Below are 18466 nucleotides of genomic sequence, written 5' to 3'. Positions count from 1 at the left end.
ATATTTACTGAATGCAAAACGAACCTCGAAAGACTTTTAAAAATGCCGGTTGAAATAAAGTGCGGCGTGAGCTCAGCCGATCAGCATGTTCAGCGCCGAAGTCCCACGCCCGAAAGTTCCGGAACTTTGAAAAAGTACTACCTCGGGAGCAGGGCCGTTTGGAGGGGGAAATATTTACCCAGAACTTCATTTAGACCCTGGTTCCTGCGGTCGAAACACACAGAGTACCACCCAAAGCTCCTAGTTCCTGGGGAAAGTTCCTGCGGTGGAAACGCAGCTAAAGTCCACTCCTAGATGTGACCTGGGGTGATGCGGAATAGGCAGCAGGAGGAGCTTGCCAGCTGGTAAGTGACATGAAGTCTTGGAGATGGCACAGTCTTGACAGAGACGGGCTTGCCTTTCAGGAGATTTGTGAGTGGATGGGTTATGGAGCTGAAGTTATGGATAAGTACTTTTTTTGGAGATCAAGGTGGAGCCGGAGGCGATGTTGCAGGCACGGAATACCAAGGCAGAGCTGAGGTGGCTTTTGCAAGGTGAGACCGGTGGGAGTGAGAACAACAGTGGAGCCAGAAGGATGGAGGACATCAGTGGAGCCAAAGGGGTGGAGGGCAGCAAAAGGCCATAAGTCTGTGGTAGAGCGAGAGGAATGACAGACCAAGGCAGAGCCGAAGGCCAGACTTCTGGACAGACTGGAACGCTGACTCTGTGATGAACCATGCCTCCGGGTGAAGATCCGAGGCGGGCATGAGTACTGGCTCAGGGTTGGAATCCTTCTCCTCCTCATCCACTGTGAAGAGGGATCCACATAATAGGAGCCTCCACTCCACATACAAGGTCCCTCAAGGACCATCCCCAGGCAGGTGGGCCTTCATCTGCCCACATAATAGAACAAGCACAGGGACCCATCAGGATAGAGCACAATATGAGCCAGGTCTAAAAACTCATGTGTGTAGTCTTTGAGGGAACGGTTCCCTTGAGCGAGGAGGAGGATTCATAGCAGTAGCTACATTTTTGAGTTCTGCTCTTCTGTCATGGCTGGTTACCAAGGAAAGAGAGTTAAGATTTGTAATGTTTGAAATGAGTCACTTGCTCACCAAGGCCTGTGATGGCAAAGCTGAATTTTCAGCATCATTACTCAACATCAGTGTCACATGATGTTTCAGAAATCATTCCAATGTGCAATGCGCAAGTAGTTCAAGAACAATTTCTTATTATTTTCAATGTTGAAAACTGTTTAATATTGTTGTGGAAACTGTGATTCTTTGATGAATAGTATTTATTTTTTATAAAGTTCCTATTGAAGAACAGCATTTATTTGAAATATATATTTTTTTGTAATATTAAAGGATGTTTTTACTGTCACTTTTGGGCAATTTAATGCATCCTTGCTGAATATAAGTAAAGGGGACTGATAAATCAACTAAGAAACCATAGTAACCAAGGACTAAACACAGTTAAAGAAACTAAACTCAAGAACCAAAACCCAGATAATAAGTGACAACATAGACATGTTCTCATATTGACAAAAAAAAAAAAGATGTGTGGCCAGTGACACTGGTAATAAAACACTTGATTCTGCATTGTATATTGTGGAGTAATGCTGCCTTCATGTGCTATCGCATTTATCATAAATACGAGTTTCCCATTTAAAAAAAGGACATGAACGCCCTTTCAAGTCTTTGAAAAAAAAATTGGGGGATAATTTTGATACCCAAGTTCCCGAGTTGGATGGGCCAAAAACTTTAAAGAGCACCTATCATGGCATTTAAAATGTTCCAAATATTGTTTTAGAAGTCCCCAACAACAGTTTTGCATGCATGCAATGACAAAAAAGACTTTAGTTTTCTTATAATATGCATTTATTTTTACCTGTTTTGACAGCGATTCTCAAATGATTCCTTTAGTGATTCACTTTTCAAAACCCCGCCTTTACGTGACGCTAATCTGCACTGATTGGTCCGATGACCCAGTCAGTTGTGATTGGTATAGTCTGTGCAGATATTTTCGGAAACGGAACGCCCATCAAAGTCTTATAGTGACAGTAATTTGTTACTATGTGTCAGGAGTTATGAATATGAAAACCGCGTCGGTACCGTTTGATTGTAATATGAGCCTCAGCTGATCTCATTCATAAAAAAACTCCTCTATTCTCCTCACGAAGACTTGCGACAAATCAACATCCCTCAGGGCTTTTAGTTCAAAAGTGTGCAGATGAGGAGAAATATTGATAGATTCTCATATGTCTGTGTCAAATTTCTAAACAGAGGAGTATTTTTTATTCAATACTTCCTCAAAATGCGCAGATATAGCCTAATCATGAGCGATTGAGTCTCTTATGTGTTGTTTTCAATTCATACTGGCAGCCGGAGGGCGCTCTGTGCACATGTAGTCCATGTACAGACAGACGAAGAAGATACCATGTGCCATAATAGAAGTCCATAATACAAGCTTCCTGAGATCACGAAACATACATTTGACGACTAATAAACACTCAATCGCGACGAAGTATGGTTTGTCTTCAAGCCACTTAGTCTTCAAATGCTCATCCTTGGGCAGATGAAAAAAGTTTGCTTTTGAGTCGCACTTCAGAACACAGTCTCGTCGCCATGATGTTTTCTAGTTTTCACTGGCGTCTCGTGGCCATGATGCTTTCTAGTTTTCACTGGCGTCTTGGAGCGTAATAAGTGGGCGTACCATATTCAAATAACTTGACAAGTTGACGTCATCTAGTCAGAGAAAAAGCTTCGGTCTTCTAACGATTCTTAAAAATGACTCAGAGTCGACTCTTACTTTTGAAAGAAAATAACTACATATACGGTGCACTGTCATATTTCAAACTATGCAGAATGTTTTTGTTCACTTAGATCTATGTTACACACTACATGAAAGGTACATTTCAAAATTCCATGATAGGTGCTCTTTAAACATGTCGGAGCGGAGAATGATTGCTGCTGTGATTGGTTTTCTTTATTCGTTTTTTCCACAAACGCTACATTGCCTTGTCTTGTCGTTAAAATACTTATTTGCATATACAGTATGAATAATCCTTTGAAGCATATTGTATGTATTATACACAGTGAAAATAGCCTGTATTTGACCTACATTTCAGAACCGTCAGCAAGCTGACTTCAGATAGCCTGGTGAATGTTTATATGGTTGTCAATGAATATGGCATGCTAAATATAATTTTGGATTTGGCAACATAAACCTGGTGACCTCCATGGTTCCTCTTCTTACATCCAATCATTTTGGATTTGGCAACATAAACCTGGTGACCTCCATGGTTCCTCTTCTTACCTCCATTAGCGATGACTTCATAACCACGACTTCAGAAGTGGGAAGTAGGAATTTTCTGATAGCACATTAGACATGGGAAAGCAGGTGGCAGTTTCGCTGGATCTTTTATTTCCTCCTGACAAAACCAGCAGCCTCTTTGAGTTAATTGCCCTTGTTCTCTCTCTCTCTCTCTCTCTCTCTCTCTCTCTCTCTCTCTCTCTCTCTCTCTCTCTCTCTCTCTCTCTCTCTCTCTCTCTCTCTCCATTGCAGTTACAATGCAAAAGGGCAGAAGAAGAGGAACAAACTGGGCAAAGAACAATCACATTAAACAATAAGATAGTTTAACATAGAAAACATACCTGATATAAAACACAAATAAGCAGAATCTTTGAGTGAATTGCCCTTGTTTTCTCTATAAAACAAATATGATATTGTAAACATCACCAGCTCTCATTTCCATATATTTAGCAGGAGTCAAAAATATAACCCAAAAAGGGTAAAATGATAAAAATAATCACACAGGTAAAAGAACACTATGAATTAGAGTGAAAATATAGACATAAAAGCAATAATTACAATAAAAGCCCTTTTTGCACGGAATAAGTATTATCTGTGGACCTTGTGTGATTTAGAAATCACCGATTACATCACTTGCCCACTGCCCCCACCGTCGTTTAGATTTTTTTAGTAATAAAAATGATTTATATTTGTATTACTATACAAAAAGCTCAACCTCCATAGTAATTAACTGAAATTAAACACTCGCACTGCTCTGTATCGTTATGAATGCCTGTGCGGCCGGGCACATTTTACTTTCGGTTTAGAATTTGTGATTTAAAAGCCCCGGCCGGTGATACCGGTATTATTATACGTCGATTAACTGGTTCGAAAATTTCCTCACCCTCACATCATTTTTCTTTTCGCTTTTGTGATGGCTTTCAGCTTTCTCTTTCTGTAAAATGTATAGTTGGTATGCATAGCGATATGACCCAGCATCCAAAATACTGAACTTCAAAAAGTTTCCAACACAGCCTCTTTTCTTCACAAAAAAATTTATAAAAATGCGCACAGGAAACAAAAACCTTGAAAAATGACATATGACCATGCCAAATCCTGGGGAAATAACATAGATGCCGATCTGCACAGGACTAATATTATCACAGGACCTCGGTGTTCAGCGAAATATGGTAGTTCATTTGCGGGGGGAATTATTACTTTACAAATTACAGACATGGCCAATTCGCACGAGATTAAGATCACAGAATACCGCAATTATTACAAATTACTAGAGGTCACCAGGTAATACTAATCCTGTGCGAATAGGTCTAAAGATTCAATAAGATTATCAGGAAGTCAAAATAAACATATACCTCTCCCATGAGATTACAATGCAAAAGAGAAGAGGAACAGGACAGAACAGGAAGTTATATTGATTGATTCGTGGCATGACAACAATTAAAGGGAAAGCACTCTTTTCGATCAGGCAGCCACATCAGGGCTGCGTCCAAAACCTGGAAAACGCTGCCTTTGGAGGACACATTTCAAGGTAGGAAGGCATCAAGGCACAACCGAATCTAATATTAGCTTCACTTCCTGTCTGCTGAGATGCCTTCATCTGATCGATTTTTGAAGGCAGCATATATGTATCCTTCGCTGCCTTTGATATCCCACAATCCTGTGCTTTCCATCCCACATGAAAAAATACTATAGTATATTATAGTAAAATTACAGTAAAATTACTCTAGTAAATACTATAGTGTTTTTGAACCATACTATAGTAAAGATACTACAGTAAATTGTAGTATATTGTAGTATAATATAGTATTTACTACACTTTGTTAATTTACTGTAGTATATTTACTATAGTACGGTTCAAAAACAATATAGTATTTACTACAGTCATTTTACTATAATATACTATAGTATTTTTTCATGTGGGATTCTCTGACAGTTGATCTGGGGGAAAAAAGATGGCATCTGAAAGTTGCGTTTGCTGGTCAGGTTGTGTGTAAATGTACGTTTTTTTACCAACATTTTCCAATTCTGATGTCATTTCCAGCGAGAAATTACTAATGTAGTAATTAAATATTTGTTTAGTTCTCACCAAAGCTCTCTCTATTTTGCTGCAGATCATTAAACGGTTACACTGCCTAAGAAGTCTGTCTGAAATGAGTTTCGTGAGGTGTTCATTCTGCAATTTCATTCTGAAGTAAAAAGTTACAAACAAGTCACAGTGCACTACATTTAGATTTAACCTTGAATAACCATTTAAATCAGGACTGTTTGTCATGTTATAAATGTGCATTGACAGACAGCCTCTAATCTCAGAGATGATCAGGAGTTTGTGTTTTAGCATGTTTTAAGCTTTTGGTTTTGAGCTATTGTTTATCAATCAAACAACCAGCATGGTAATATTTTCTGTTAATATTTTTTTTTGATATCTCCACACATCAAATCTGGATTGTTTAACCAGGTAGCCTAGTGCTTACTCTTAAACTCAGATTAGGCCCCTGGACTCTGATCTTTAAAAAAAATCAGACGAAACACAAACATTACCTCTGCATGGGGTCACATTGCTAAAGGATAGAGAGATTGAATTTATCCCAAGTGAACAGGGAGTCACTGTGTGTGGTGTGCTTGTTGTGTTACAGTGAATGGGCAGTACTGCTGTGTCTGCATGAGTGCAGTGAATGGGCAGTGCTATGTTGCCGTGCCTGTGTTGTACAGTTCGTACGGTAACTGAGGAAACATCAAGAGTCTGTCCAGCCCCGCTGCCTGCACCGAGCCTAACCTGGGAAATCAACGTTTCATCCGATGGCGTTTGAGAAGGGGAAGCGTAGAACAATTTCTCGCGTAAGCGGCAGCGATTCTAAGCCGTGTATCCTTGATCCGAAAATGAAGTTTAGTTCCAGCTTTCCAGCCTCATCCGATGCATTTGATCTGTCGCTTCCCCATATCGGCCGAGCCGATGCAGCACTTCTCTGTGATGCGGTAAGACCAGCCGCAGCCTGGACGTGTGTCTCAGTCTATTTAGCCTACTTACTGCTGTATGGAGATATTAAGTCGCTGTTAATTATTAAAACGAAAGTGTCATTTCTCAAGAAGACATCTGCAGTAGGCTAGGCTATACATAACAGCCTGTAGTAAGGCAGAGACGGTGAATGAACAGGCTATTTCATTCAGAAAATGCAGGTAGGCTACATCCAATCGATGCTTCTTTAAATTATTGTTGTGAGGTCGAGTATCAGAAATAATGCAAACGGGATAGACAATATATCATCCTTCAAAAAAATTGTCAGTGTTTCAATTTATTGGTAGCAGCTATTTGTCATTTTCACTCACTCGTATCGTTAAAAGCAAATAAATTAAGTAATATATTTTAGTTTGTAAAAAATAAATGTTGTGACTTAATTTATTCATAGGCTTTATGCATACATATTTTATTTTATTTAGTAGGCCTAGTTGTTTAAATAAGATTTCATATGTAGCCTATTGCCTAACAGGCTACTGATAAAAATATTAAATTAATGAATTAATGAGTTTTACTATCTTAAACCATAGGTTACAGCGTTATTGTGGCTATAATATCTTGAACAGTTCAGATGTATAGCCTATGGTCAAGTTCTGAATGAGATGGATAGTTTTGATCGGGCTATTGGACAGCGTTGAGAGGCTCTTTCATTGGTTTAGACTCTGTTTAGCAGATGTCTTTAACAGGAGTCACGTTACTCGGTATTGCGCTTGGCACTTTACATTTTTTATTCAATATTATTGATCTGCTGTCGATGATGCATATAGTTAGCTATAAACTACTCTTTGTTCATTTGATTAGAATATAGGAATAACATTGCATTAAGTTAAGGGGCTCGTGCACAGTAGTAGAGGATTAGGCTAAATTCCGTTTCCTTGGAAACCAAAGACTGTGCTGCTACCTCCATTTTCAAGACAGGAGGTAATAATGTGTTTCTTATATAACTTATTATTTATATGCAGAGGAATACTTCTTCATGAATGTATAAGCTTTAACATACTTTAGAGCTGAGAATGCACATAGCCTGCTGTTGCGATGGTGTATGAAGATGAAGTGTAGTCTATTTTTGATGCGCTTGTGATCGAATCAATATTTCAGCCACGTGATTATGTAGCCTAGCTATATCATTGTATCTTGATCACTTTATCAGTTAACACTGAGTTATGGAATGATTAACTGTAATGACATGATATAGGTTACAGTATGGCATATAATCAATATATATCTATTAGCTAGTGTACACTAGCCAATAATATATATATTGATTATATGCCATAGCCTGGCCATGATGATCATTAACAGATTATGGGTATTATTGGATCTGATTATTACTGGATCAGATTTTTTAGAGTAGGCCTACTTTCATTTTTAAATCAATGTCTTACTTGCCGTTTTATACACTAGGCTAATTTTTTTCAGTGCACTGAAATATACGTACACTGACTGACCATAGGCTACTGATTATGTAATATAATATCATATTATATTCTTTTCAATCTTTTATAATCTAAATAACTTTTATACAGGTAGAAAGCGGTTTTAAATCCCCCAGAGTTTTAGAGTTTTGGTTACCATTGACTTCCATTTTATGGACAAAAAACACATCATGTTTGACAGAAGAAGAAAAGGCAACATCTCACTCCAGCTGCACTTTATCATAGCATCTGTTCCTCTGTTGTTATGATTACCCAGCTGGTAACCCCATCCGGTTTTTTTTTTAACCTCTTGTGACGTTATCTAGCCTCTGTGATGGTGATGTTGGTAACAGCTTTGAGCTTTATTAAATATCCCATCACTCACTGCCACTTAATGAATTCTTTCATCATTTACTCACCTTGCCATTCCAATCCTGTATGACTTTCTTTATTCTGTGGAAAACAAAACGTAATAAAAAAAAAAAAAAAAAAGCTAAAACGAATGCGGTCTGGTGCTTTTTAATTCAATTACAGTTTATTTTGATGTTACACACCCTTAAGCAACAAACTCATGTCATGTGATGTCTTTTGTAGAATTTATTCCGCCACAGAATAAAACAATTTAAACGGTAATTGTGACTTTTTTTGATCTCACAATTTTGACTTTTCTTTCTCACAATTGCCAGTTTACATAAGAATTGCGAGAATTGCAAGAAACAGTCAAAATCACGAAATAAAAACTCCCAATTCTGACTTTTTTTCTCAGAATTGTGAGTTATAAAGTCCAATTCTGGGTAAAAAGATTCAGAATTGCAAGTTTATATCTCGCAAATCTGAGAAAAAAAGTCAGAATTGTGAGATAAAAGGTCGCAATTGACTTTTACATTTTTTATTCTGTGGCGGAAACAAGCTTTCATACATTTGTGTTGCTGCAAATGCATGTTTAATTAATTTGCATGGCAGTTTACCCCTACCAGGAGCTCTTAATACCCTCAAGCAAACAGGCGGCTCACTTTAAAGCAGGGGAGTCAACCTTAGCTCCTGGAGGGCCTTTGGTTCCAACCCTGCTTCAACACACATAACTGCAGTTTTCAAATAAGCCTGGAGGACTTGATTAGCTGGATCGGGTGTGTTTAATTAATGTTGAAGCTAAACTCTGCAGAGATGTGACCCTCCAATTTGACAGCCCTGCTTTAAAGGACTCTGGAGCCACATTTGAGGACATTGGCATCAGCTACAGAAGAGCATAATGAAGACTGTGTAGTAGAGCTGCAACTAACGATTATTTTTTCTGTCGACTAATCTAACGATTATTTTTTCGATTAGTCGACTAATCTAACGATTATTTTTCCAGATTAATCTTATTATTCTTTTTTACTGATTATTGTATTTAAAAGAGGGTAGTGAATTTGTATATTATTTTAACATGAAATCAATGAATGATGACAATATTAATTGTATTTCAGGAAGGGTAGTGTACATAGTATGCCATTTTATAATGAAATATATGAACAAAAGAAGCTTTTTAAACATAATATATAATGATACTATTCATCATAAAATGTATACAGAGTAGGCCTAATTAGGAAAAGTTGTTTACTATAGTTGTTGAGTATGATTTACTTATTGATTTGTGTCAATAGTAAACGAAAATGCACTTGTATTTATCTGCAAAAGGTTCACATACAGGAGCTTTCAGCATAGTTTTAATATAGTATAACTAGTCGTCTATTTTGAAGATACATGTGCATAAACAACGACTAAAGCTGCCAGAAGTTTTTGCCCAAACTTCAAAGACACATTTAAATTATTAAAGCTAGAGGCATATCTTAACTTTAATGTTACTTTAATCATGTAAACTACCTATATACAACAAGTTATTATGCATATGTGTTTGGGACAGAGCGGAACCGGGTCGCATTAACAGGAGATATATGCAGCCCATAATAAATAAAAGCACGAGACGTACTGGGGTCGGAGAAGAACCCAGGAAAATGTGACCGTCTGTTGCAATACACGCGCCACGGTTCAGCTGCGCGAGAGAACCATGGAGAGAACACTGGCAGCAGGGTTGCCAGGTTTACACAACAAACCCCACCCATTCATTACTCAAAACTAGCCCAAAACAAGCCCAATCGCGTTTCGGGGAGGTTCTCTGGTAAACATCGCGTTCGGGGGGTTAAATATGTGTGTTTTTTTGCTTCAACCCGCGGACATGAGACACAGCCCGCGGCAACAGTGTAGAAGTAGCCCAATTCCGCGGAAAAAAGCGGACTTGGCAACACTGACTGCAGTGTGAAAGCTCCCGCTCTCCACGCGCACAGCTTCTGCTCTGCCACCGCGTGCAGTATGAAACCGGCATTACAGAGCGAACAAAGCACAGTTTTATTCGGCTTCTGTTTAAAGTACTCCTACACTTTTGAATGTCGCGGTCTGGCTTTATATGATAAATGATCATTTTCACTATGCCCGGGAGCAGAAGCTGCCATTATTCTAGATCTTCTGTTCCATTCTAGAACGTAAATAATGTGCCGCCGACGCGTCGACGCGCGTATTTTCGTAGTCAACGTCATCGACGACGTCGACGCGTCGTTGCAGCCCTACTGTGTAGTGCAGGGGTTCTCAACTCAGGCCCTCAAGTTCCACTTGCCTGCAGAGTTTAGCTCCAACCCTGATCAAACTCAACTGTCTGTAGCTTTCTATTAATCCTGAAGACCTGGGTTGTGTCCCAAACATAGACCGTAAAAAAATATGGACGACGCAACTTCATTCTCTGCCGCTGAAGAAAAGTGAAGCCTCAAGGGGTCCGAATATGGCACTGACATCTTGTGCAGATCTGGGACCGAGTCTGCGCAGTAGAGAGTAGCAAGAAGAGCCGCGATATCAAAAGCCCGCCCACACTCTCGCAGATGCAGAACAATTCATTATGTCGGTGTGAAATAAACAGTTATGGAAATGTAGAAATTAAAGCTAAAGTTCCAATCTCCTCCCGAAAATCCAGAAAAAAGTCTGTTGGTGCCTCAGTGACAACTTTACTAAGAGAAGTGCTCAATCTCAGCTCTCGATCATGACGTCACCCCCCCCTCCCCCCCATTTGTATAGCATCAAATAACTAAGTAAAACTAAACTTATTTAAAAAAACGAACACTTGAAATGAAACCAGCGTGATAAAAACTGCCTAAAATGACCGAAACCAACTTTGGGAAAAAAATATATGAAGTGTAATTTTATTGTTTAGTTTGTCTCGCGTCCATTAGAATACACGGAGGGTGGGGGGTTATGACCTATACTGGGACCAACCACCTGGGGGCAATCGAGCCGCGTCGGCTTCAGTTTTCAACACAAGTGCTGCAGGCTTGGTCCCGAAGTAGGAAGGCATCAATGTATGTCCGTATTCAGCGTTAACTTCACTTCCTGTCTACTAAGATACCTTCATCTGATTGATATTTGAAAACAGCATAGATGTATCCTTCGCTGAATTTGATATCCCACAATCCTGTGCGTTCCATTTTGTGACCGTGAATGTAAAAAATAAAGATGAAAAGGTGCATTTGGTGGTCGGTTTGTGTTTAAAAGTATGTTTTTGACAAACATTTTCCAATGATGATGCCAAATTACTATTGTAGTAATTAAATATTCACTTCCAAAGCTCACATAAAACAGTTATGCTGCCTCAGAGGTTTGTCCGAAATCTTTTTCGTGCACAAACACTGCCTGCAAAATCATTGCTATTGATAAGGTAGTGAGGCAACAAGTCAGCTGCCTAAGCTTTCGGACGCAGCCCTTGATTAGCTTGTTTATGTGTGTTATGCTCCCTTCACGTGCTATCGGAAATGTCCTTCTTCCCACTTCAGAAGTCGTGTTTACGAGCTTGCTGCATTCAAGTGCTTTGTTGTCGGAATGAACAGGACACATGGAGGTATATTCTTGCCTATATTTATTGGGAAAATCTTATTAAAACCAAAACTATATGCAGTGTCACATGCACTGACAACCATATAAACATTTACGATGCTATCCAGATAGTAATTTCGGTCAAATGGAGGCTATTTTCTCTGTGTATAAAACATACAATACACTTCAGATTATTACTCGTATATGTAAATATGCACTACATTAATGACGAGACAAGGCGATCAAGCAGTTTTGGGGGGGAAAAATTATAAATCATACATTTCTCCCCTCCACATGTTTATAGTGTATGGCACGCCCATCTCGGGAATTTGGGTATTAAACTTTCCGAACTTCCCAGTAGTAAACACGACATCAGAGGGCGTTCATGTGCAATTTTAACATAGGAAACTCGTATAATTCTGATAGCACGTGAAGGCAGCATTAGATTAGGGAGGGGTGGGTCTACCAGTTGGGTGGGGGATTTATCGAGTCTAAAATATAAATGTAAGCAGTGTTTTATGTACCACATTTTAGTAGCTGTGCTTTAATGTGATGACATGAAAAAGTTGTACTTTGAAAACACATCTGCTTCACAGCTGTTCGCACTGTGTTGTCAATTTCGTTAAAAGATATGACTCTTGTGAAACGGTGAGTCAAAAACACACAGCAAAATCAGTGTAGCCCAATTCACAAACAAATGAACTGGTTTTACATAGTATTATTTTCCAGAACGCTTCTCATTATTTAATTTGACCTGCATTTTGTGCTATTTGTGACGTGCAGATTCTCCGACTGCCTGCTCCACTTTCACCATGGATGTACACTGCTTGGCCAAAAAAAAAAAGATCTTGTATTGACAATACAAGAGTTAAGCACTTTGTAAAGTCTCCTCCAGTACAAAGACTTTCAATGAATTTAAGGTCTTGACTGAATGATTTTTCATGCAAAAACTTGAGGGATCACAACCATTCTTTCACAGTTTGAGCCTGATGAATCTTGACATTGTCATCCTGGAATATGGCCATGATGTGCCTTTACACATGACTGTTTAAGAAATGAAAAGCTACTACACACTCCGTCAATTATAGTTAGAAGAACTGTTGCCAAACTTATAACGTTAGAAACACAACAATCACTTTACAACTTAGTTGTTCCCTTTCGAGGGAACTTCACACTGCGTCCACTAGGGACAGCTTTGGGAACGCCCACAGCGTGATAGCGTCTGATGCACGTATGTCAACTCAGCCAATGGCGAGAGTGAGCGTCACGGGCGGGTGACGTCACGTCCAGGAAAGGATAAATATACATCCGGTCCGATCGCACTTCAGCTTTTCTGCCTCAGCTAAGCGATCTGTGTGAAAAACTGTCTCTGTCTACCTATTGTTGTCCGTCAAAAGCACAATAAGTCTCAGTTTAAAAATGGCGAATGCATCAGTATTCAAACAGTGTACTCCTCCGTGTCCCCGTTTCCTTACGGGTGGAGATACACATGATTTGTGTGTGATGTGTTTGGGAGTGGAGCATGCTCTGTCAGCCTTCGAGGGGGCTGAGTGTGAGCATTGTGAGAAGCTGCCGCTTCGCATGCTCCGCTCCCGCCTGTCACTCTTTGAGAAGGGTGATCAGGATCGCGTTCCCTCTGGTTCTGGACCCGCTGCTGCTGAGGCACAGCGGAGAAGGACATCATGGGGTTCGCAGATGGATCTCTCGGCGGGGTTTGAGACGAGCGCGAGCGCTCTTTCTCTGCCTTCACCCGGGAGATCTGTCGCTCAATCTCTGGTGTCGGAAGCCCGCGCTGCGGCTTCTTCCGCCCAGAGTGAGAGCCCGTCGCTTCAACACTCCAGCTCTGAGGAGGTGGATGTGTTGAGCGTCGGATTGGGGGAAGATGATTCGCCATCTCTTTCCCCCGCACACGAAGAGCTGGTGGAGGTGATTACTCGCGCTGTGGCGAAGTTAAATATTGATTGGCCAGCCGAGAAACAAGGCGCTCGTCCGAAAAGCAAATTAGACGAGCGCTTTTTGACGTCAAATGTGTCACCTTCACCACGGGGTCTTCCTTTCTTTCCTGATTTACACAGTGAGCTGTGTAGATCATGGAAGAAACCATATTCATCACGTCTTTTCAGCCCTCAAGTAAAAACATACAGTGATATAAGGGGGCTGAAAGAATATGGTTATGGGGCGATGCCTAAAGTGGATCAGACGCTTGCTAGTTATCTGTCCCCTGCGTCAGCATCGTCCCTGAAGGCCCCCACGCTCCCCACTAAACCATTAAAAACAACATCAGGGCTAGTGGGGAAAGCGTACACGGCAGCAGGGCAGGCTGGTGCATGTTTGCATACAATGAGCATTTTGCAAGCGTACCAGGCTGAACTGCTGGGGGATTTGGATGGCGGCGAAACAGTGAGCCCTGAGGCAGTGCGCGAACTGCGTCGGGCCACAGATTTATCCCTGAGAGCCACCAAGGAGACCGCTAGAGCTATTGGGCGGTCTATGGCAGCCTTGGTGGCGACAGAGAGACATCTGTGGCTCAATTTATCTGACATTAAGGATAAAGACAGGGCTTTTCTCCTTGATGCGCCAGTTGAACCCGCTGGTCTGTTCGGCGACGCTGTAAATGAAGTCGTCGACAGATTTCAGGAGAATAAAAAGCAAGCGGAGGCTTTTAAAAAATATCTCCCGCGCCGCCACCAACCCTCTGGGGCTGCTGGGCGTGAGCAGCCCCAGCCGTCTAGCTCTTCGTACAGGCAGCAGCAAAAAGAGAGTGTCGCATCTCGTGCTCCACCTCAGAGATACGGTGGGCCAGGTCGGCACTCTCAGCCGAAGCCTTCTAAGCCGAAGACCGACCTGAGGGTCGTGCTTCAGGCGAAGAAGGCTTCAGGCCAAAAGAGGTCCTGACGCCAGCAGCGTCAGGTCTCCGAGGGCGCCCCCCCGCGGGGTGGATTGGTGTTCACCTCAGTATACGGTGCCCACTCCACTTCGTTGCCCTCAGGGGACCGTTCTGCCAACCCCGCCACCCTTGGTGCTTCGGGGCGCAGCGGTTTCCAGCGAGCTCGTGACTCGGCGTCCACAGGACAAGGTGTCACACTCGCAGCCTCCAAGGAGGTTAGAAACACAGCCAGATCGGTTAGGTGCTGCCAGTACGCTTCAGGCCGCCGAGATGGTTGCAGTGGAAATATCAGAGACCAGCCTCGAGAGGCTGGTTCCCTTAGTAGATTTTCTGGCAGAATGGAAACGTCTACCAAATATATCGCTATGGGTCCTGCAGACGGTAGAAAAGGGGTACAGAATTCAGTTTGGGTTCCACCCACCTCGTTTCAACGGAGTGCTGGTAACATCAGTACGTCCCGAGCAGGCTCTGATAATGGAACAGGAAGTAGAAACCTTGTTAAAAAAGGAGGCTATAGAACAGGTCCCTGTACAGAACAGAGAGTCGGGTTTTTACAGCCGGTACTTCTTAGTTCCAAAAAAGGATGGAGGGTTGCGCCCCATATTAGATCTTCGTCGTCTGAATTGTACGGTCAGGAAACTAAAATTCAAGATGCTGACGCTAAGTCAGATTGTGACCCAAATCAGATCCGAGGATTGGTTTGTCACAATAGATCTGAAGGACGCATACTTCCATGTCTCCATCCTTCCACAACACAGGAAGTTTCTGAGGTTCGCTTTCGGGGGCAAAGCGTACCAGTATCGGGTTCTTCCATTTGGTCTAGCTCTCTCACCCCGCACGTTCACGAAATGCGTAGATGCAGCTCTGGCCCCGCTCAGGCTGCAGGGCATACGCATTCTGAACTATATAGACGACTGGCTGATTCTGGCACAGTCGCAGGAGATGGCGGTTCGGCATCGAGATGTCGTCCTCGCGCATATTCAAAAGTTGGGGTTGAGACTGAACGCGAAGAAGAGTGTGCTTCCTCCAGTACAGAGGACCACTTTTCTAGGCGTGGTTTGGGATTCTGTAGCAATGCGGGCAGTGCTTTCACCCACGCGCATTGCTGCGATTCTGTCAGCTATAAAGAGAGTCAAACTAGGCCAGTCATTCACTGTCAGGCAGTTTCAAAAGTTGCTGGGGTTATTGGCAGCGGCGTCCAACGTGATTCCTTTTGGCCTGCTGTACATGAGGCCCTTACAGTGGTGGCTCAGGACCAGAGGGTTTTCCCCGAGGGGGAACCCTTTTCGTATGATCAAGATCACGCGGCGGTGTCTCCGCGCCTTGGTCATATGGAAGAAAGCCTGGTTCCTGTCCCAGGGTCCGGTGCTGGGGGCACTATGTCGTCGAGTCACCCTGACGACAGATGCCTCTCTCACGGGCTGGGGAGCGGTAATGGAAGGCCGCTCAGCTCAGGGTCTGTGGGGGGACCATCATCTTTCGTGGCACATCAACTGCCTGGAGATGATGGCAGTCTTCAATGCTTTGAAGTTCTTCCTCCCGGACCTGAGGGGCCATCATGTGTTGGTCCGTACGGACAACACATCGGTGGTTTCCTATGTAAATCGTCAGGGGGGTCTGCGTTCGCGCCCACTGTGCAAGCTAGCGCACCAGATCCTCCTGTGGTCTCTGGGGAAGTTACTCTCCTTGAGAGCAATCTTTATCCCGGGGGCCCAGAATATTGGAGCGGACATCCTGTCGAGACAGGGGCTGAGGCCAGGGGAATGGAGACTTCACCCCGAGGTGGTGAAGCTCATTTGGGAGATTTACGGCCAGGCGGAAGTGGATCTGTTTGCGTCTCAGAATACGACGCACTGTCCACTCTGGTTCTCGTTGACACATCCAGCTCCTCTGGGACTGGATGCCATGGTACAGACGTGGCCGAGGCGGCGTCTGTACGCATTTCCCCCAGTTGTTCTGCTCCAGGGAGTTCTGGAGAAAGTTCGCCGGGAGGGGATAAGTCTACTGCTAGTAGCTCCTTACTGGCCGAGCCGGATTTGGTTCTCGAACCTGGTAACACTGCTCGATGGCTCACCTTGGAAGATTCCGATAAGGAGGGATCTTCTATCTCAGGCGGAGGGCTCAATATTTCACCCCCGCCCAGAAATGTGGAACCTATGGGTTTGGCCGCTGAGGGGGCTGAGCTCATAGAGTCTGGTCTCTCTACTGAGGTAGTGGAGACCATTCTTAGCTCCAGAGCTCCATCCACGAGGAGACTATATGCCCTGAAGTGGAGGTTGTTCACTTCTTGGTGTCAAGAACGACATTTAGATCCAGTCAACTGCCCTGTTGGTTCAGTGCTAGATTTTTTACAAGAGCGATTCTCCTCTGGGTTGACCCCTGCTACACTAAAGGTGTATGTTTCATCTATTTCTGCTTACCATGCCCATGTGGATGGTATTACTGTGGGGAGAGACCCGTTGGTAACTCGTTTCCTTCGTGGCACTAAGAGGCTGAGGCCTGCGGTGCGCACTAGAGTTCCTACTTGGGATTTGGCTATAGTGTTGGAAGGTTTATCTTCGGCTCCGTTCGAGCCACTTAACATCATCTCAGAAAAGTTTCTCACTCTGAAAACCATCTTCCTTCTTGCCATCTCTTCTATTAAGAGAGTAGGAGACCTTCAGGCCTTATCAATATCCCCTTCGTGCTTGGAGTTTGCACCAGGGATGGTTAAAGCTTTCCTTTACCCTAGATTAGGGTATGTTCCGAAGGTGTTAACCAATGTTCCACGGCCTATAGTGCTGCAGGCTCTCTGTCCTCCTCCATTTGTTAATCCAGACCAGGAAAGATTGAACCTTATATGTCCAGTGCGAGCACTGGATGCTTATGTCCACAGAGCTGCCCTGTGGAGGAAAGCGGATCAATTGTTTGTTTGTTTTGGACCTCAGAACAGGGGTCTCCCTGCGTCCAAACATACAATGAGCAAGTGGATAGTCGAGGCTATCTCACTGGCTTATGGGTCTTCTGATCAGCAGTGTCCCTTAGCTGTCAAAGCCCACTCTACTAGGAGTATGGCGGCCTCTAAGGCCTTAGTATCGGGGGTTTCCCTCAAAGAAGTCTGCGATGCGGCCGGTTGGTCCTCGCCTCTTACGTTTGTGAGATACTATGATCTTGACCTGGAATGTGCTCCAGGTTCTTCAGTGCTCCTGTCTTGAATGTGCCACAGTTTCACACGACAGGCATTTGGTATTATGGCGTTTTGGTATTTCGTTCCCAAAGCTGTCCCTAGTGGACGCAGTGTGAAGTTCCCTCGAAAGGGAACGTCTCAGGTTATGACTATAACCATAGTTCCCTGAGAAGGGAACGAAACACTGCGTCCCTTTGCCATACTCCCTGCATCCCTGTGATCCCTTGCTTCGGCAGTTTAGCTGAAGTGCGATCGGACCGGATGTATATTTATCCTTTCCTGGACGTGACGTCACCCGCCCGTGACGCTCACTCTCGCCATTGGCTGAGTTGACATACGTGCATCAGACGCTATCACGCTGTGGGCGTTCCCAAAGCTGTCCCTAGTGGACGCAGTGTTTCGTTCCCTTCTCAGGGAACTATGGTTATAGTCATAACCTGAGACGTTTTCAGTGTATTTGACATCCGACAAAATACAATTAAACAACAAGATCCGATTGACATTAGATTTACATTTCTGAAAAACAAACTTTATGTTGGCTTGACATGGTCATTTTTTTTAAATACACTGAATTATACAAAAACTAAAAAGTACAAATTACACAAAATTATTAACGCAACACTTTTGTTTTTGCCCCAATTTTTCATAAGCTGAATTCAAAGATCTAAGACTTTTTCTATGTACAAAAAAAGCCTATTTCTCTCAAATATTGTTCATAAATCTGTCTAAATCTGTGTTAGTGAGCACTTCTCCTTTGCCGAGATAATCCATTCACCTCATTGGTGTGGCACATCAAG

General features: G+C 42.8%; 1 protein-coding gene across 1 annotated transcript in view; it reads left to right on the top strand.

Moving 5' to 3' along the window:
- Nucleotides 1–6205: 6205 nt before the first annotated feature.
- Nucleotides 6206–18466, top strand: part of rhobtb2a (Rho related BTB domain containing 2a) — a gene marked incomplete at both ends in the record, with an annotated part of 36202 nt that continues 23941 nt past the window's right edge. The window contains one exon of the mRNA XM_079827083.1: nucleotides 6206–6267. Within this exon, the coding sequence (XP_079683209.1) occupies nucleotides 6206–6267 (62 nt within the window). The remainder of the gene's footprint in view (nucleotides 6268–18466) is intronic.

The sequence above is a fragment of the Gobio gobio genome (genome assembly GCF_949357685.1).
Source record: "Gobio gobio genome assembly, chromosome: 10".
In the NCBI taxonomy this organism is placed as follows: domain Eukaryota; kingdom Metazoa; phylum Chordata; class Actinopteri; order Cypriniformes; family Gobionidae; genus Gobio; species Gobio gobio.
Note: the sequence above shows the minus strand (reverse complement) of the source record. Positions and strands in the feature narration are given on the sequence as shown.